General features: G+C 47.3%; 1 protein-coding gene across 3 annotated transcripts in view; it reads left to right on the forward strand.

The window, feature by feature from the left end:
- Positions 1–21,121, forward strand: part of TGFBRAP1 (transforming growth factor beta receptor associated protein 1) — a 77,440-nt gene that overhangs the window by 45,867 nt on the left and 10,452 nt on the right. The window contains exons 6-12 of one of the 3 annotated variants that reach the window (XM_025354758.1): positions 2,015–2,356; positions 5,039–5,096; positions 7,019–7,162; positions 9,057–9,203; positions 9,731–9,890; positions 13,017–13,450; positions 15,205–18,326. In XM_025354758.1, the coding sequence (XP_025210543.1) occupies positions 2,015–2,356; positions 5,039–5,096; positions 7,019–7,162; positions 9,057–9,203; positions 9,731–9,890; positions 13,017–13,450; positions 15,205–15,381 (1,462 nt within the window). In that variant the 3' untranslated portion in view covers positions 15,382–18,326. Of the gene's footprint in view, positions 1–2,014; positions 2,357–5,038; positions 5,097–7,018; positions 7,163–9,056; positions 9,204–9,730; positions 9,891–13,016; positions 13,451–15,204; positions 18,328–21,121 lie in introns of those variants that run through there. The other 2 variants (XM_025354759.1, XM_025354760.1) reach the window with 2 other exon arrangements.

The following is a 21,121-nucleotide window of genomic DNA, read 5'->3' on the forward strand; positions in this document are numbered from 1 at the left end:
CTGCGTTAGCCCCCTGAGTAGCTAGGACTTCAGGTGTATGCCACCACGAGACCCAGCGAATTTTTTATTTTTTTATATAGACGGGATCTTATTGTGTTGCCTGGGCTGGTCTCAAACTCCTGGCCTCCAGTCATCCTCTTGCCTCAGCCTCCCAAAGTGCTGGGATCACAGCCATGAGCCACTACGCCCAGCCTGAGAATTGATATTTGAAGAAGACACTTCTAAGACAAAGATGATTCCACTTCCTTTTCTTGCTCACAGCAAATGTTGCTAATAAATTGTGATTTTCTTTTCCTCATTGAACTGGGCCCGTCCTCTGACTCCTTCTCAGTGCCATGCCGGAGGCCACAGTTACCAGCTAGTTATGGTTGATACTTAAGAGAAAATTGATCATACGTAACCTGGGGACATGGGCGCTGTGTCTCTTCCTTTAGACAACCTGCAGCCTGTCATTGTATCAGCTAGGTTCAGCTCTTCTTTCATTCAGCAAACGTGGCCTGAGCATCTGAGCAGTGGATGGAAGGGTAACCCAGTGCCTGCTTCTCTGGCATGCCCATTCTAGCTTGGACACTGAATGTGTGCCTTTCCTGCAGCACAGGTGCCGCTCTGCTGTGGAAGCGTTGTTGCATGGGCTCACGTGAGCCAGTGGAGGAATCTTCATTGGATTCATCCTGGATCTTAAACAATGAGCAGAAACTTCTCAAATCAAGAATTGTACTTTAGGTCAGGGATTCTCAACTGTGGCACTGTAGACATTTTGAGCCAGATAATTATTTGGGCAGGGGGGTACTGTCTTGTGCATTGCAGGGTGTTTAATGGCAGCAGCCCTGGCCTCTACCTGCTAGATGCCATAGCACACCCCCACCCCAGTCATGATAAAATTGTCTCCAGGCATTGCCACATGTTCCCCAGAGAGCGAAATTGCTTTTCACCAAGAACCACTGCTTTGGGCAAGGGAACAACAACAGCAAAGGCTGAGAGGCATGAAATGTACACATTGGCAAAATAAGCAGGTCTAGTAGAAGTGTTGGGGTGTGGGAGGGATGCTTGAGGCTGAAGTTGTAGAGTAGCTTGAGATCAGTTTGGGAAGGGCCTTGAATGCCATACTAAGAGGTCTGAAATTTATCCTATGGGTTGTACAAATCATGGGAGGTCAGGAGAGGCTGAGTGAAGCGGAAGGAAGGGCAGCCAGAGGCGGAAGCCAGTAGAGGAGGCTTTAAGCTGATCAGAGCTTGGGTGAAAGAGGATGCACTGAACATCGCAGGCAGCATGGATCCTGGCTCCTTCCTCACCATTCCGTGTGTCTGGGGTGGGGTGGCCCCTGCTTCTGTTTCCACAGCTGGGTCTGACACTGGGCCAGGTTTGAGATCCACAGCTCCTGCTCTGATTGTAGCCAGGACGAGCAGGTTCCGGAGAGGAGATAGGAAAGGAACTGTTTGTTGCATCCCAATGTTAGGCTCTGAAATTCTACGAGAGTCCCCACAGAAATGGCCACATGAATATTTCTGTGTCTTCTGTTGTGAGATGTTGGTGAGGAAGTTGTAAGTTAATGTTTTTATAAAGTCCCTTCTTTAAGGACCATTCAACAAATCTGTCTGTAATTTAGTGCCAGGAAAATGCTGGTTTCAGCAGAGCTGTGATGCTGCCTTTGCACAGCCGCAGACGCTGATGGCGTGTTATCCCGGGTGTTGCTTTTTCTGCCTTGGTTTCCAGGCTCAGCTGGGTATTCTCTTCATCATAGGCATTTTGGTGTTCCACTCTCATGCCAGTTGCGTATGTGTCTTTCACCTTCGTCCCTTCTGTTCTTTTTTGGAGCCAGGTGGGAGCACCCAGTTGGATGGTGCTTTGCTGCACTCGCAGATTAGAATGGTCACCCCGACGTGATTACCCTGTCCCCAGCTCCCCAAACCCCTGTGAACGTGTGCCACCGTGCACTCCCCTCCAGTGCTGTTTTGTGTGCCTATGTGTACTCTTCTCTCTTTTTGCTTCATTTAGTTTGACACTGTAATTGCAGAAGCGGCCAGCTTGATGTCCGGGAGCTGATCTCTCTCTACCCCTTCCTGTTGCCCACCTCCTCCTCCTTCACCCGGTCCCACCCTCCTCTTCATGAGTACGCAGACCTGAACCAGCTGACCCAGGGGGACCAGGAGAAGATGGCCAAGTGCAAACGCTTCCTCATGAGCTACCTGAACGAGGTCCGCAGCACAGAGGTAGCAAATGGCTACAAGGAGGACATCGACACAGCCTTGCTCAAACTGTACGCAGAGGCTGACCACGACAGCCTGCTGGACCTCCTGGTCACTGAGAACTTCTGTCTCCTGACAGACAGTGCCGCCTGGCTAGAGAAGCACAAAAAGTGAGTGCTCCCCTCCTGATACGACCAGGGCTTCCCGCCCTGCACCCTTACTGAGGCCCTTTGCTGGGGAGATCCTCGTGAAGTGACTTAGCCTTAGCCAGTGTGATGTTTGCGTTCCCAAGGACCTGTAGGTGATTGCCATGAAATCATAGTGACAGCAGATGCATGTGCTTCTCAGATGCCCTATCTGTCACCACCGTCTGCAGACCCCTTGAAGGGGTCTTGGAGGGCATTTGTTCTCACACCCATGCTTGAATGATCTGGAGTACAATTTGGAACTAGTAATGGGCTTTGTGAGTAAACGAAGTTATTTTTCTTTTTTTTTTTTAATTACTATTTTTTTTTTGAGACGGAGTCTTGTTCTGTCACCCAGGCTGGAGTACAGTGGCGTGATCTCGGCTCACTGCAACCTCTGCCTCCTGGGTTCAGGCAGTTCTCCTGCCTCAGCCTCCCAAGTAGCTGGGAGTGAAACGGAAGGAAGGGCACCACGCCCAGGTCGTTTTTGTATTTTTAGTAGAGACAGGATTTCACCATGTTGGCCAGGCTGGTCTAGAACGCCTGACTTAGGTGATCCGCTCGCCTCAGCCTCCCAAAGTGCTGGGATTACAGGGGTGAGCCACTACGCCCGGCCATGAAGTTATTTTTAATTTCCTTTATAGTTTGCTTTGTATTCACTTATGGGAGATGCCACATGTTTATTGGTAAAATTTGCAGTGCATTTTAGTTACTGACTACTGAATTGAATAGATAGCTAAATAAATAGATTCAAAGGGAGGCTTCTTGATCTTGTTGATACATGGTATGGTTTTAAACTCTGCCTTCCTTGGCTGGACATGGGGGTTCATGCCTGTAATCCTAGCATTTTGGGAAGCCGAGGCAGGCAGATTGCTTGAGCCCAGGAGTTTGAGGCCAGCTTGGGCAACATAGTAAGATCTCGTCTCTACTAAAAATTAAAAATAAATTAGCTGGGTGTGGTGGTGCACACCTGTGGTCCCAGCTACTCAGAAGGCTGAAGCAGGAAGATTGCTTGAACCCAGGAGGTTGAAGCTTCAGTGAGCAGTGATTGCACCATTGCATTCCAGCCTGGGGACAGAGCTAGACCCTGTCTCAAAAAAATAAAAAACCGCCTTCCTTATGTGCATGAGTTAGTAGATGGCCTTGTATATCGTGGGCTGTTAATGCATAGTGCCTGGCTGGGTTGGGGCCAGCAGCTTCTCCATTCTGGGCAGCTAATACTTCGCCCAACCATTCTAGGCCTCAGTTTTCTTATCTTTAAAAATGAGAGGGGTTGGGTGATCCCTCAGCTCCACTTAGAGAACACGATTTTTTTTGGTCTATGATTTTTGTTAAGGATTCGAAACGACAAAAGCGTGGATGAACTCCCACAGGACCCTGGGGTCACTGTGCTAGTGCCTGAGACGCCAGAGCCTTCCACATGGGTACTGGCCTTTTCAGCAGTTGCCATCAGCCACTCGGATATGCTGTGGAATCAGTGTTAGTTTTCTCAGGAGGCAGAAGTGACAAGGGATGGTGGGATCTGTAGAGTCAGCATGGCTTTCCAAAAGGTTAAGGAAAAGAGAAGGATTCATGTGGATGCCCCAGTATCTTGAGAGTGTGCCCTTGGAGGGAAGGAGCCTGACCTCCCGCTGGTCAGCCTTCTCCAGTTTCCTGCTGGGGAGGCGGACCAGGAGTGTGGCACCCTTGCAGACTTCGGGAGGGTGCTGAGGGCTCGCTGCCCAGGCAATGCCAATGCTATTGCCGATCTTTTCCATTTATAGGTGAGGAGTTAGAGGCTGGGGAAGTTAACCTACTTGCTGAAGGCCAAAGAAGCTGGAGTTGAAACCCAGGTTCTTGAACTCTGGGCACTCTCTCCCAGGACGCTCCCTGACTCTGTGGTCTGCGAGGCCCGGACACTAGCCCTTCCTGCTTGTTCCTCATGTCTGAAGCCCCTGCCCTCCTTCTCAGTCACTGCTTAGGCAGCGTAGCTTCTGCATATTCTTCTAGTACCTCATATGGGTTAATAGTAGTAGACCAAAGACATATGAAATTATATTAACATTTGAAGCAAATCATAAAGCAATTCCAGATGTGATTTTTCCATAGTTTACTTTTTCAGCTCATCTTAGACTGGAATCAGATTCTTTTTGGAAGCTGATAGAGCATATATTTTTAGTATCATAAGTAAATATACAGAAATGAACATCCTTTGGTTGTTTGTTGTTGAACTACATGGGCATGCGTGCGCGCGCGCACACACACACACACACACACACGTATTTTTTGAGACAGGGTCTCACTCCATCACCCAGGCTGGAGTGCAGTGGCACATTCAGGGCTCACTGCAGCCTCAACTTTCTGGGCTCAGGTGATTCTTATGTCTCAGCACCCCAAGTAGCAGGGACTACAGATGTGTACCCCACACCTGGCTAATTTTTTTGAATATTTTAATAAAGATAGATCTCACTATGTCGTTGCCCAGGCTGGTCTTGAACTCCTGGGCTCAAGCCATCCACCCACCTTGGCCTTCCAAAGTGTTGGGATTACAGGCATGAGCCACTGCACCCAGCCTGAACTCGAGTTGAATAGAATATGGGGAGCTTGGAGTGGGGGGTGTCACTGTGTGAAGGTCGCCTCCAGGAGCTGATGAACACAAGTTGTACTTACCATGTTGTCCTGTTTCAGGTATTTTGCACTTGGACTGCTCTATCATTATAATAACCAAGACGCGGCTGCAGTTCAGGTGAGTTTAGTCGCGTTTCCACGTGATTTAAAAATCAGCACCGTGTAATACTTAGTGTTACTTTAAAAAAAATTCACAAGTTGACAGAGACCACTTTTGCCTGATATACATCCTTTTATACAGAACAAAAATGATTCTGTTTTAGAAAGTGAATTCCTGGAGGAATGTTGGCCAAGAGTTTTCTTCTCTTTGTCTTTCCGTCTCCTTAAAGAACATTATCAAGACTGAGTTTTTGAAAACTTAAGAAATGAAAAAAGGATTTCTCACAGAGTCACAGTATATCACTGCCCTTACCAGAAAATGTAGGCAGTGAATGACAGTCGGATTTATCATTTCCACTGTTAGTGACGATCAGTGTTGCCAGTGAGCTGGGTAAGTTCTTATCCTTGGGTCACCTGTGACAAAACCACAGCTGGTGCACGCCAGCCCCTTGCCCAAGGCCATGCATCCATGGTAGATCTGAGATCTGAACTGTGCTCCATTGGCCCGGCAGAGGTCCTGCACCCTGATCGAAATGGCATCGATTTATTAGCATTGTCACATTTTGTGTCTTACGTCTTGCTACTGATCTTGAGAAAAGCCTTATCTCACAATCTCAGGAGACTTTCTCCCCTTCATTATTCGTTATGCATTTGTACTGCACCATGTTGTTTCCTGGTGTGCCCTTTTGCTTTATTTTGTGAGGGGCCAAGGGCATCAGCCATATTCACCAAGCTCAAGTCAACCTCATGACTCTGGCAAGGCTGAACATGTATTTAGTGTTGGATCACTTTGTGAGACTATTGTGGTAACCTGATTGCAGAGCAGAACAACAGCAGCAACGAAAAATGGGGTGGGGTGAATTAACATGTACCCAATGGCCAAGAGTAGATTTGGGTGTCAATGATAAAATTTTCATTTTCAAAAGCCTGGTGTTCTCAGAATTACAGCTTTATATAAGTATAGTAATAACCTTAGCAGAGCTGTAGAGAGATAGATTTACAAACTTGAAATGATATGGGATAAATCTCCATATGTGGTAGAAATGTATATAAAATGGCACATTTCAAGGTATGTGTGATTATTTGATTTGGGGAATTCTGTGTTGACGAAACGAGTATCATAAAAAGTGTTCATATGCTGACATCAGAATTCCAGAATTCATATGCCACGCCTGTTTCTGGGCTCCTTCCTTGTGCTGTGGCTTGGAGGGGTGGTGTGGTGTGCAGGTAGGTGGCGCACGCCATGCAGGTAGTGCGGAAGGAACCCACGCAACCGTCATCCTTTCCACGCCCACGTGATGCTGCCTCATTCCAGGGTCCTGAAAGTAAGCTTCGCTTAACATGGTAGAGAAGTTTCTGGCTGAAAAAGCAAAAGGCTTTTATCACTGAAGTCTATCCTGAGCTTCCTGTGCAAAAGACAGTGGGAAGTCAGGGGACAGAGTCACCAAAGCTTTTTTAAAAGCACAACATCTGCCTATCACAGTCCAAAGGAGACTTCAAAATCAAGAATATCTGTGACGGAGAAGATGGAAACAGAGCCTGGCTTATAGGTGAATCTTCTCTGTGTCAAGACGTTATGAGAGACTGTTTTGTTTATTTCATGAAGAAACATTTTTAATATATTCACCTCCCTGCATAAATTCTGTTTACTGTTATTGAGAAAGAAGAGAAAAGAAAAAGAAAAAAAAAAGAAAAGATAAAAGGAAAGAAAGAGAAAGGAACTAGGAGCTTTATTTTTTTTTATTTCTTGGACTTATGTCTTTTTACATTTATTTCTCCAAAAAAACTAAAATTTAAGCATTTACAGTTTTTCTAACTACTTTAAAAGATATTAAAAAGCCAAATAAGTAAACATATGTCATTTCTCAACTAATTCTAAGATACATGCCTTTACGATTTTTTTCTTTTCTTTTTCTTTTTTTCTTTTTGATTCCTTTCCAGTTGTGGGTGAACATTGTGAATGGCGACGTCCAGGACTCCACACGCTCAGACCTGTATGAATACATCGTGGATTTTCTTACCTACTGCTTAGACGAGGAGCTAGTGTGGGCCTATGCTGATTGGGTCCTGCAGAAAAGTGAAGAGGTTTGTGCTTCATAAAAATGCATTCTCTTTGGTTGGGAGAGGTGGTAAAAACAGACCCCAGAGACTTTGATTTTAGAGGGGAAAAGGAAGCTACATTTCAGCCTCCTGCTCTGTTTTTTGTTGTTGATGTTGTCTCCCTTTTAATACCTTCCCTTGAGCTCTCTGGATTCTAGCTCTGGGGCAGTTCTGTATCTTGCTGCTGAGACATTCCATTGAGAATCCCTTGCTGGGGCAAGTCACTTGTGTAGAAAAGCAAGACACATAGCCAGCTTGCATTTTTAGCGTCTTCTTAAGAACTTGTGTCTGTGAACCCCGCTCCTCGACCTCTCAGAAGTCTGACACTGCTGTTTTCTGGAGCAGGATTAGGTGGTTGCCCTGCAGGACTTGATCTTTGGGAGGAGGCAGCACCCAGACCTGGGCCACACTGGGCAGCCTGTTGCCCTCATCCCTGCTCCCACCACGGCCAACATGGAGCTGGTGGGCCTGGAGGAGGGAGGGGAGCCATGAGCAAGACTCGGCCCGTCTTGGAAGCTGAGAAATGCTGACAGTGAAAAAGCACCTGCTGGCTAGAGGGGAGGTAGTAGGCTCAGGACAGTATCCTTAGTAAAGCCCCACAGGTGACTGGGAAGAAGACAGCAGGCATGTCAGTTCTCATCGTGAAAAACGTGTATGCTTCCATGGCTCCCCTCAGAGAGACAAAATGAGCTTTCTGATGCAGGACCTTGGTCCTGAATGGAGAGTTTCTGAGTGCTGCATCTGCCTTTCTAAAACCTGAGTTGGAATAGATTCTCATATCCTCTGTGGTGCTGGCTTCCCTGGAAAATCAGAGCCAGGCACTTACACTTTGCATACTTGTTACTCCATCTTTACTTTGCCTCTATGCATACGCCTGCAGAGTACATCCTGACCGGGCTCACACACGCCTGCAACATGGATCTCAGTGCCGTTGCAAGGTTTAGGCCTCTCCCAATGCTTATGGATGATAACAGCAGAACATACATGGAATTCAGTGTACTGCATGGTGGACAATCCCCTGACAAAGGTCATCACTTAAATATCACAGCAACCCCTCAGTGGGCATTAGCTACACATGAGGAAACTGAGGCTATAGTTGGTAGAGCTGAGACACAAATCCAGGCTTATAGAATCCAAAATTCGTACCATCATACATGATATATGACTGTATTGGCCTTGGGGGGTGTGCGTGTGTGCATGCACGTGATAGAACCTGCACATATAAGTGCTCGGGGGGTGCAGTGGAGAACCGCTTTCCTGCTGCCTCACTATCCTTTCCTCGAACCAGGGGATTGGACCTGTGCCTCCACTTGATAGACACAGGAAGGCAGCCTGGAAACTCACTCAGGGACTGGAGGCTCGGATCTCAGATTAACCATCTATCATAAATAACCCAGGGTAGATAATCCATGTTCAGAGAAGTGGGTTTACTGTACAGAAATTTCAGTGCTTTTGATATCTTTTCACATACTGTTCGGCAACTGGCTATCCCTGTTCTTGGATGATCTTAATGTTATAAAATTGTTACTCCATGGATTGTCAAAATCTGTCACCAATAAATGCTTTGTTCTTCAGTTTCCAATTTGCACGGGGTGTGTGAGGAGGGCTTCAGGGTATAGGCTGGCTTTTCTGTCTTGATTTTTTGCCCTCTGGCCTTTGACAGTGCTTCATGCTGGGCTGTTTTTCTCCATAATTATCTTTTTTAAACCACTGTATTGAGATATGATTGACATACAAAAAGCTGTGCATATTTAATGTGTTATGTCATCATATTTTAAGTGATGATCTTATCCAAACTTGAATGTGCAGTGACCAAAATAAAGATGAAGAAAAGGTGGGTTTGAGAAGCACAGCAACTGTATTGTTGCTCCTCTTTCAGGTCGGAGTTCAGGTTTTCACCAAGAGACCTTTGGATGAACAGCAGAAGAACAGTTTTAATCCCGACGACATTATCAATTGCCTTAAAAAATACCCTAAAGCCCTTGTGAAGTATCTGGAACATCTTGTGATAGACAAGAGACTGCAGGTGAGCACTGCAGAACTTAGACTAAAGAGTGTGGGCTGGAGAGACGGAATTGAACTAGAGCACTTTTTGGCGTGTGGTTCTGTGTAATGTCTGTTCCCCGGGTGTGATCCATCCGTACTTGTTGAGGGTCTGATGGGGGCCTTGAGGCTTGGGGAAAGAGACCTGGACCAATAGGTAGCTTTATTTTTTTCTCCTTCCATCTCACCCCCACTTAGCTTTCATTTTCCCTCTCTTTTCCTTCTTTGTTATTATCCTTAAAGGAAACAAAGGGAGCTATACCTTTTTGTAGGTTATCTAAATTCTGTGGCCCTTACTTCTCAAAATAAGAGGTGACTTTTTGTTCTATTCCCCAGAGATGGTAAAGTCATCTCAGTATCGTGGTTTCTGAGAGGGTTTTGATCCAGTGAGTGAGTGCCCAGCTCATGTCAGCGCAGCCCCGGGCTCCAAGCCCTGGCTGACCGGGGAGACCTTTGACTTTCCCACTTGAAAACACTGTCTGTCTGCTTGGCTCCCCCTGTTTCCTGCAGAAGGAAGAGTATCACACTCACTTAGCTGTGCTCTACCTGGAAGAGGTGCTGCAGCAGAGGGCCTCCACCAGCGGCAAAGGCGCAGAGGCCTCCGAGACGCAGGCCAAGCTTCGGCGGCTGCTCCAGAAGTCCGATTTATACCGAGTTCACTTTCTCCTTGGTGAGGATGATCTCAGTGTTGTCTCCCTTTGGAAAAAACTCGTATCAAGGGGGTGGGAGGAAGCAGAGAGAAGGGCTTTGGCACAGCTCCTGGGTGATTCCACAGGGTGAGTCTTTGAGCCTCTTCTTTAAAAATATTTTTTTTTAAATGAAGACAGGGTGTCGCTTTGTCACCCAGGCTGGTCTCAAACTCGTGGCCTCAAGTGATCCTCCTGCTTCTGTCTCCTAAGGTGCTGGGACTACAGGCATGAGCCACCACACCCAGTCTTTGCACCTCTTTTGACAGAGTCAGCCTCCCTGCAGGGAGAAATGAGGCTTCTTGTGCCTTTAAGATGGACTGTGCCTCTAGATGGACAGTGTCCTTTGACTGATGATGTTGGCGCTGCCCTGGTAGCTTTTAGACGTCTGTGTGTCTCTTGAGTGTCCTTATTGAATGTCAAAGCACTGAGTCATAGTTCCCTCTGATGACTTCAGTCTCTGATCGAGGCTTACAGCAGGCACGGCCCCCAGCAGCCCACTCCCAGGCTGCTTAAGGCTCAGGTCCCTTGAGCTCTAAGCAAGAAGGTTGTGCAGGTGTCTTGGAGGGGATTTGGGTTTCCGTTCCTCAGGGGTACAGAGACCACAGTTTCTGTATCGTGTAAAGTTCCACAGCGCAGCATGGTGCTTGCAACTGATAGAATTAATTAGTTTCTTGCCACATTCGACATAGAATTTCTGGATTTATACTCACTGGGGTTAGTGATGTGTTTTTCTTTAATGGCCTTTAATACCATTTTTGATAACAAAGTGTATCTAACACATGTGTTGTCTCCCTAAAGCACATCACAGCCTCCCTGAGCTCAGGAGCGCTAGGCAGCACTTCAGCACCATGCTGAAATCACCAACAAAAAGCACCAAAATGCAAAAAAGTGTGGCAATAAATAGCCTGTGAAAAGGAAACGTGTAGGTAGTACGAGAACTGAAGCAAGGAGGGAGGGTGCTCCTTCTTTGGCCTCAGCTCTGCGTCAGGCTCTGTGCTTGTCGCAAATGACCTTGAAGTTGCTGCGGGTGTTGATTGGGAGGTTACAAATAAATTTCAGCGAGTAGATGACTTTGTCAATACAGAATCCACAAGTAATGAGGATTGACTAGTTGTGCCAGGCATAGGTCAAAACGCTGAGGCTGCCTTATGACATGCAGTTTCCACAACAACCCTGTGAAGTGAGTCCCGTTTTTCCTTCATTTTTATGGAAGAGTGCACTGAAGCCCAGAGAGGTTACCCTGCTTGCCACAGGTCACACAGCCCATGAGCGGTAGAGCCAGAACACAGGTGTGGGTTGGTATTTCATGTGACCAGCACACACTGGTTCTGGCTTGCACCCGCACCTACATTAGGACTTCCGTGACGATCCAGCATGCGACCTGTGTTCACTCACCGTCCCTGACTGGTCAGTGCCAGGGTGTCCCGGCTATTAAATATTTTTACTCACTCCTGACTTACCCTTTTTCCTTTACAGATCTCCTTATAAAACTCTCAGGCCAGCCACAAGTGTGTGGTTCAATGTTTGCGTTCTGCCAGCTTTTCTGAGTGTGTAGAGTTGTGTCACTGTGCATTGAGGATATGAAAATGGATGACACTTAGTCCTGGTCCTCAGAGACTCAGTTTAATGGGAATGCAGATAAGGGCAGGTACAGTTCTAGAAGGGCCGAGGAACCCACGAGCCGTGCCTTGGGGTGGAGGGGTCAGAGGCAGCCTCGCGGAAGAGGCCCTGTATGAGCAGTCATTAGGTGTAAGTCTGGGCTTGCAGGTAGCACAGGGAGCTTTCAGGCAATGGGGGTATCCCCCGCAGCACTGTGGGAGGAGCACTGGAATCCAAGGATACGTAATTTTGTATCCTTTCTTAGTTAGGTGACTTGGGGAGATGTCAGTCTAGGGAAGTTGTAAAAACGATTCCAGCCCAACCTATCCACTCGGGGTGGCTGTGGGAGTCAAATATAAATGAGATGATAGATGTAGAAGTGTAAGTCACCACAATGATCTTTTTTTAACTGTCTTTGCACCTCTCCTGGGGCCTTAACTATGGCTGCCACTTAGTAATTATTTGTTGGCCTTCCACTGTGAGGATGAAGGCGTTGCCTATTGTGGCTTCTGTGTCTGGTGTTATAAGGGATGTACCTTGTAGGGCCAGCCCTTTGCTACACAGCTAACAATGTCTGCCATGTTCTTCAGGCCTGAGGGATAGCCAAGATTCAAATGCCTATAATTTGATTATTAGCCTTGACCCTGAACTAAGGGTCATCCTCATAATATTTCTTCGCAGTAGGAAGAGATCTTATAATCTCCTGAGGATGTAAAAACAGATGAGACTCACTTCTGGTCCTTAGAGACTCAGAGTTCAATTGCAATGCAGATAAGGGCTGGTGCAGTTCTAGACAGGATGGGGTGGGAAGTTACTCATGGGGTAGGAAGCAAGGTGACTTTGCCAGTGAGACACAGCCCTCTGAGGGTAGGGCCTTGGTCAGGAATGACACTTTGGGTTATGTCATTTTCCTTAGGACCTGGAAGCTTAATTGCAGGTGAAAAAAAACAAAAAATCCTATTATTGGCAATCTTTTGTTGAATAATGTAGAGATGGATTTTGAATAATATGAGTTCATATTCCATTTAATGAAATCTACTTAAAATGGGAATAAAGGGGTTCAGCACACCTTTTGGGGGAAGTAGTGTTTGTTAGGAGTTTAGGGACATAGTGTCCTTCTATTTTAGTCAAAAGATACTGTCCTGGGAGGATAGAAGTGATGATGGAGTGACTGGAGACGTGGAAGGCTGATACTCACTGAGCCACTGGGCCTTTCTGAGGTTGTGGTTCATTTGTTCTGTTCATCCTCTGAACACTGGAAAAAGGAATTATTCTGTGGTCCAGCTATACTTTTGAGTAGAGTCTGCCTTCTGTTTTACTAACACCCGGATTCACAGTGTGAAAATGCAGGAAAAGCTTCCCTCAGTCATCTGGGTGGCAGCATCTGGCATTGTGAGGGAGCCAGGTCGACTTTTCCCCTCCTGAAGCCCAGAGCAGCAAGGAGGCCAGTTGCTGGGCGGGTGGCCGGCGGGCCCCTTTCTTTCTGAGCCGTGGATTCTGTCTCACAGAGAGGCTGCGGGGAGCTGGGCTGCCCATGGAGAGCGCCATCCTGCACGGGAAGCTGGGCGAGCACGAGAAGGCACTGCATATCCTGGTGCATGAGCTGCGGGACTTCGCAGCGGCCGAAGACTACTGCCTGTGGTGCTCCGAGGGCCGAGACCCACCCCACCGCCAGCACCTCTTCCACACACTGCTGGCCATCTACCTGCGTGCTGGCCCTGCCGCCCACGAGCTGGCCGTGGCTGCTGTGGACCTGCTGAACCACCACGCCACCGAATTTGATGCCGCCCAGGTGCTGCAGATGCTGCCTGACACCTGGTCAGTGCAGCTCCTGTGCCCATTCCTGATGGGGGCCATGAGGGACAGCGTCCATGCCAGGAGGACCATGCAGGTGGCTCTCGGCCTGGCCAGGTCCGAAAACTTAATCTACACCTACGATAAGGTGAGTGCCGGCCCTCACGAGCTGCTTCCTGGTCAGTCAACATTGCATTGAAGGTAGATTTTACTGATGGGAAAATAGTCTTTGCTGGTTTTTCTTTCTTTCTGTCTCTGACTACAACACATCAATATCTGGTCCTACTCATAGACACTGAGGTCTGTGTGAGCAGAGGCAGAGGCTGGGCTGGTAGGTGTAACATCAGTGTAATTTTTCTACCCTTTTGGACGCTGGTGATTAAGAGAGTCTGTGGGAGAGGCTGTGGGGAGGAAAGCAGCATCAGAATATCAGGCATTTACCCAGCACATGCTGTGTGCCAGGCACTGACCCAGGCATTTTATGTCGTGCTAGCATTTTGTCATCATGACAGTTTTATGCAGTATCTGCTGTCAGCACCTCCATTTTACAGGAGAGGAAACTGAGGCACAGAGCAGTCACATGCTCAGGCAATGGGCGCACCCGTAGCTGCCTCCCAGGCCGGTTCAGAACCCCACATTCTTGGTCCCCACGCTGTACTCCCCTTCTGGAGATTTCTTGTGGGCCTAAATTCCACACGGCTGGCAGAGTCTTCTTTCCAGAGCGGGAATCCGACGTGTTCCCCTCCCACTTAGAAGCCTTTGCTGACGCCCCCTGGCCTGGAAGATGCAGTCCCATCTCCTTCGACCCGTCCCTCCCCACCTCTCTCTGCTCCCCAGCTCATGTCCTGGCTTTAGCACACAACCTTCCGGATGTGACTTGGTATTTCACAGTTCGCTGCTTTTGCAAATGCTGTACCCACTGCCTGAGACATTCTTACCTTTTTCTTTGTCCCCAGCAAATGTCCAGTCAAAACTTAGCCTAAGTAATTTTTTCCCTGGGTGAAGCCATCTCATACCTCTTAAATAGAGTGATCACCTTCTCTTTCACCCACCTTTTACTTCGTGTTTGCATTCACAATTGTCACCCTGTACTATTAGAGTTTGGGTTCTTTGAGGAGAAGGAACCTCATTTCTTTATCTCAGTGTCTGTGGGGCAAAGCCTGGCATGTTGAAGGCATCTAATCCATGTTTGTGGAATGACTGATGCAACTAAGGAGTGTAGGATGAATCGCTAAGTTGCTGCTTGATCCTGCCAGTAGACCAGCCTGCCTCGGTTGACACGAGTGAATTATGTAGCAAAACTTTATAACTTTCAGAACTCAAGTCCTGTTCATCAGAGAGGGACCGATGGCATTAAGACTCAGTTTCACCAGTTACCTCTAAGGAAACGGAAGGGTGTCTCCCAGGATCAGCCAGGAATATGCCACTCATTCACTGTATGACTTTGCCTACATCCCTTATTTGTTTGTGCTTTACTTTTCTTATTTGCAAATGAGAGAACCCTGGAATTACACTATTATATGGTCCCATTCAGCATTAACATTCATGACCTTCTAACAGGCCTTGCTTGAAAGGAGCAGAGCCCAGGGAATGTTGGAGAGAGGATCTTGGGTGGAAATGCCTCAGCCAGACAAGCAGTCATTACTCTTGTGAAATAAGAAAAGCAATTGTGTAGCTTTCTTACTTCTCCAGTTACAAAGGATGATTTTATTTACACCTTTAGCATTTCGTTTCAAGAAGTTGATATTAAAGAAATCCTCATCATAATAATATTATTAAAGAAATCCTCATCATAATAATGGCCCATGGAGTAATGCATGTCAACTCTGCAAAACCAGAACGTAGCCACTTTAAGTATACTTAACACATGACAGCATTCTCAGTCTTGGTTTCTTTTTGCAGATGAAGTTGAAAGGAAGCTCAATCCGACTCTCAGACAAAAAGCTTTGTCAGATATGCCAAAACCCCTTTTGTGAGCCTGTGTTTGTTAGATACCCAAATGGTGGTCTTGTGCACACCCACTGTGCTGCCAGCAGACACACAAACCCCAGCTCATCTAGCCCTGGCACTCGGACTTGAAAAGCTTGGCCCGAGGGTGCGAGGGGAACTCCGAGTTCTTTCTGAGCCTGCTGGACGTGAAGAGCAGACGACCACCATGCTCTGTGTCAGCCAGGACGAAGGGAGACATCTGGGTGCCAGGGAGCCCTCCGTCCACACGCAACAAGGACTCCTCATTGCTGACCGGGCTCTATGAATGCACATGGAAAACCCCTACAAATCCCAAAAATAGAGACATACAAGAGTTCACCTGTCCAGGTACATAGTAATCCAAGACAGAGGTCTACTTTGAAAAAAGAAGGGAGTCTTCCTCATACAGTCCAGACCCAGGTGGGGGATCCCCCACCACCCCCACACTCCAACCTTTAGACTCATGTTTGCACTGGAAACGTGGCTTCGGCATGGCTGGAGACAAAGCCCTCTCTTGCCTGGGTGAGTGGCGAGGGCACAGAGCCTCATAGGGGTCAGCCTTGCCCTCCTGCAGAGATACACTTTCCATCCACGCCACTCACTCGTGGGCCCGTTTCCCAGGGCTACCTCGTGGGCTCTGCCTTTGCCCTAAGAAACGGCTGACCCTGGAGAAGTACCTTTGTTCCTTCTTACTTCCTCTCCGGCTCTCAGCTCCCAAAAGATTCTGCCTTGTGTACCCAAGCACTCACTCTTGGGTGAACTCATGCCTCTGGCTGCCTAGCAAGTGAAGATCTATTGAGAAACTGAGAACACTCCAAGAGAGAAGCTGCTCTCCCCACCTTGAAGAAGCCGCAGACACGGGATACCCACGGCGGGCAAGGGCCCAGCCGTGTGTTCCTTTCCTGTTGTGGCATCTGCTCATTTGAAACTCCATGATGAACACATTGAACTAAACGTTTTTATTTAAATTTGTATCATGTTCGTAGTTGCTCTCTTGTTGAGAGAGTCATCTGTCCTGTTTGTTAGGGATATTTTTTCTTGTTAAAATGTACCTCCTGTTGAATACTCGAGAAATTCAAAGGGAAGCGTGGTCGGCAGACACTGAGCGTTCTTTTCTGGAGAGGCCGTTTTTAGCCTCGCACCTTTAGCAGGACCGGCGGCGGGTGGAAGGGCCCATGTGCTGGACGGGGGTGTCGCCTCCTGGATGGCCCACCCTCCCGAGGACATCCAGACAGGCTGTGTCACGTTCCAGCACTTTATGTGCCTGCTCTGAGGTGTCCTGAACACACAGCAACGGCCTCTCATTCATCACAGGCTGGAGATTCCTTTTGTGTTTCTGTATAACATCGACGATGAGCTGAAGCTGTTGTCACTTCACTGCCCTCTTCGGAATTTCTTCATTGTGATGACTGATTCTGTTAGGGGCTAACAATAAAGGCAGTCTGCCCACTACTATCATGCTTGGGAAACAAGCGTCAGCTTGTACATATGACGAGAGAGGACCCCGAATACACCCTCTCTTCATCAGCCCAAGCCTTACCGAGGTGGGATGAAGACCTCATTCTCTGTTCTGTTCTTTAAAACATGTTTCCTGAACTAATATTGGTCCATGTATTTTTTGTCCTTTTGGGACTCTTAAGTGGGCCAAGAAGCAAAAACATCCATGTGTTGTTTGGGGGGAATTGGCACCATTTTTTCCTGACTATGTTTCAATTAACTAAAGAATAAATGATGAAGAAATTCTCCTTGTAGCACAACTGTATGCTGTGTAAATTGGTGGGAGCTCAAAGCCCCGTCATGTGTTTTACCTGTGGGTGACTCTGTTGTAGAATGGTCATATTACTGCATATGTTATCAGGATAACTTGTGAGTTTGAGTTTATATTTCTCAAAGAACAAGTTACCCGTATACGCAACATTGCACTATTAAAAGCTCTATTTCTCTGTACACCAAATGGGTAAAATCTTGAAAAAGCTTAGCAATTTCTCATTTCTAACACGGAGACGGAGTCTTACTCTGTCACCCAGGCTGGAGTGCAGTGGTGCAATCTCAGCTTACTGCAACCTCCACCTCCTGGATTCAAGCGATTCTCCTGCCTCAGCCTCCCGAGTAGCTGGGACTACAGGCATCCGCCACCATGCCCAGCTAATTTTTGTATTTTTAGTAGAGACGGGCTTTCACCATGTTGGCCAGGATGGTCTCGGTCTCCTGACCTTGTGATCTGCCTGCCTCGGCCTCCCAAAGTGCTGGGATTACAGGCATGAGCCACAGCACCCGGCCAATACTAGTCTTTTTCATTTTTTCACTGAACATTGATCAATACTCTAAAATGTTTGTCATCCTTTAGAATAGTGGGAATTAAAGTTGAGGAGTTTTCCATCTCTACCAAATCCTTAACCACAAGCAGCATTCTATTACAGTATGAAGAATTGTCTCATCAGTTAAAACTGTACTCTTCTCTAACCTTCCTCTCACTCCTACAAGGTCCTTTTCTCAAGTCATATTTTTGAGAGAAATGTGTGGTTCTTTCTCACAGGCCTGCTGATTTGTAACTGTGCCATTGAATAGAGCAATTAGATCCATCAGACCTTTTTCCCGTCATGAGGTTCAGTGGAACCATTCTAGTTAAAGCAGCATGAACTGAACTCAGTTTACATTCATATTCTGTGGGCAATACCATTTGGTTTTTGGAAGTGCTTATCTGCTGTTCCCTATCAAGTATTAATGTAGGAATGTCACGTGGGCTGCGTTGCACTGGGCTGAGTTCAGCTGCGGTGCTCCCACTGATGCGTGCTTGCGTGTGCTTCTCACCTCCGGAGCGCAGGCAGGTGTCTGCAGGGTCCCAGCTCTGAATGGATGCCCGTGACACAACTGGGGCAGCCCTTGCTTTTTTGCTTGCTCTCCCACAGAAGCCTTTGTCCTTGCAACTTTATCCTTTGCCCCTGATTGGGTCCCAAATACACAAAATGTACAAATGTAAACTTGCTCATTTTATTAAAATTCTTTTAGTTCTTTGTTCTTTCTGTAATTTTTTAAAATAAAAATTGCCTTGATGGAGTGACGGTTTCCACTCGCACCATACCTAGTCTAAAGAGTTCTAGAATCTGTACCTTCTTGCTTTTCCCAGCACCTACAGAGGACTTGAATTGCCAACCCCTTCAATTCTGCTATTGTTTCACCAGATTTTAACGTGTCTGCTTCTGAATTTGCCCAATGCATATTTCAGGGCGCTCCTTGACATTGGTTGCCTTCAGGTTAATCATGCACTGAGCAATTCAGCCAGGAAGATTTCTGATTACTTCTTATCTAGTTCACCTTTTAGCCAGATACTCTTAAATAAGCCGGCTACTCTTGGATTTCTAACCCTGAGCATATTCAAAGAACGTAACTCTTACAAAATCTTACCTTTTCAATTTGGCTTCATCCCCTACGCGGTTGCTGATGGCGGGTCTTTCGACCATCCTGGTGAATTTCAGAGCACTTTCTCACGTTCTTTAATTCCAGGTACTGTTCTAGCCCTGAAGAAAGGGATGTGTTCACACACATGATAATCCTCTGAGTTTTTTGTTTTGTTTTTCATGAGATGGAATTACGCTCTTGTTGCCTATGCTGGAGTGCAGTGGTGTGATCTCGGCTCACTGCAACCTCCACCTCCCAGGTCCAAGTGATTCTCCTGCCTCAGCCTCCTGAGTAGCTGGGATTACAGGTGCCTATCCACCACACCCAGCTAATTTAAAAAATATATATATTTTTAGTAGAGACAGAGTTTCACCATGTTGGCCAGGCTGGTCTTGAACTCCTGACCTCAGGTGATCCACCTGCCTTGGCCTCCTAAAGTGCTGGGATTACAGATGTGAGCCACCACGCCCGATCTCCTGAGTATTCTGACCCTTTTTCATGTCAGTGGATTGGGGTGAATCCCAAATACGTGTGAATAGAGGTGAGGCGTCACGAACTCACACATATTTGAAATTGAAGAAGCTGAGGCACTGAGTGTCAAGGTAGTTTTCTTGGAGTTGGAGGAGGTGCCAAGCTAGATCCGTGGTTCCCACCCACAGGGAGGCTGGGGCTTCACCAACCATGAAGTCCCACCTGGGGCTTCGCCAACCATGAGCAGATAACCAGAACACAGCCCAGGGTGGATTCGCATTGGCTTTTAGATTCCAACCATCGCATTGCGGTTTTTAGAAAATCATAAAGCAGCAGGTGCAATATTCTTTTCTCATTTTTACCTCATTGGTATCTGAAGGCCCATTAGCACATTAGAGAATAAGTAAGAGGGGGCCTTTAGACGTGTAAACCCGACTGGAAAGGAAGACATGTAGATTCACACTAACTGCATTGTGAGAATGTTACAACGGCAGATTAGGCTAAATGGTTGGAGAGAGTGTGTGTAAATTGATGTCCTAAATGTGTCTGTCAGTGAAAGCAGAGACTGGTGTCTGACTCAGTTAAATGGACTGTGACTCGTGTTAGAGTAATTAGATACTAACTAACACCCCATTTGCTCTTAGCAGATCTGTCAACCTTAGCGTTTGAAATGAAAATGTACAAGAATCTGGACCATATGGACTAGCGGCCCTTTCACCTTCTCAAAAAAGCTAACTGGCTGGAGCACCGTCCAAGGCTTGTTAACAGTTGTTGGGAGATAAGCACTGGAATTAATGAAGCCTACTTTTCCTTAGCTTGCAACTGGGGGAGGGAAACAAATAGCTATCATTCAGCCTGCCATCCAGAGTCGTAAATTAGTTAAATAAGATCACGTGGCAAGAAAAGCTTGGAAAGCAATGCACGCAACTCAACAGGACGAGCATGACTTGAGAAGTCAAAGGTCAGGTGTCGGGAGCATGGACCTCTTGGGGCTCTGACACCCCTGGCTGTGGGCCTCGGTGAGTCAGGTCATCCAGACCTCCGTGCCTGCACCAGTCCATTTTTGCATTGCTCTAAAGAAATGTTCGAGACTGGATAGTTCATAAAGAAGAGGTTTATTCGGCTCATTGTCCTACAGGCTGTACAGGAAGTGTGGTGCTGGCATCTGCTTCTGGGGAGGCCTCAGGAAGCTTCCAGCCATGGCGGGAAGCCAAGGGGGGAGCAGATGTATCACATGACGAGAGTGGCAGAGAGAGCAAGGAGGAGGTGCCAGCCTCCTTTAAACAGCCAGCTCTCACATGAACTAACAGGGTGAGAACTCACTTATTACTATGGGGAGGTAATTCGTGAGGGATTCGCTCTCAAGTTCCAATACCTCTCACTAGGCTCCACCTCCAACTCTGGAGGTTAATTTCAACATGAGATTTGGAGGGCGACACACATCCAAACCATATCAGCAGCATTGTTCATAAACAGGAGGTGGAGCTGGGCAGTATCTGAGTTCTCTTCTCGTGTTAACCTTCTATTCCAAGCAATGGAAGTCAGGGCAGGGTAGCAGTGTGGTCTCAGCCTTCATTACCAAGAGATGTCCTCTAGGACCCAGGGTCTCAGGTGGTCCTTGAAAGCACCAAGCAGAGGGACTCATGCACAGCATCCCACAGGTGTGCCCCCACAGGTGTGTATGAGCATGCCAGAATCTCATTGCATGGTTCCTCGGTTCAGAAAGTGACTCTAGCCCACTCCACCCCTCAATCCCGGTTCCAGCTGGAGCCAGGAGAGGAGTTGGTCTACACATACCTTTTTTCAAGTGGTTTTCAATTTCCCCTTTTCCTGCAGCCTCTGCCTTGCCTTGCCTTGCCTTGTCTTTCCTATACTTTCCTTTCCTGTTCCTTTCCTGTCCTGTCCTGTCCTGTCCTTTTTTGAGATGGAGTCTTGCTCTGTCACTCAGGCTGGAGTGCAGCAGTGTGACCTCGGCTCCCTG

Source organism: Theropithecus gelada, chromosome 13 (genome assembly GCF_003255815.1).
Source record: "Theropithecus gelada isolate Dixy chromosome 13, Tgel_1.0, whole genome shotgun sequence".
In the NCBI taxonomy this organism is placed as follows: domain Eukaryota; kingdom Metazoa; phylum Chordata; class Mammalia; order Primates; family Cercopithecidae; genus Theropithecus; species Theropithecus gelada.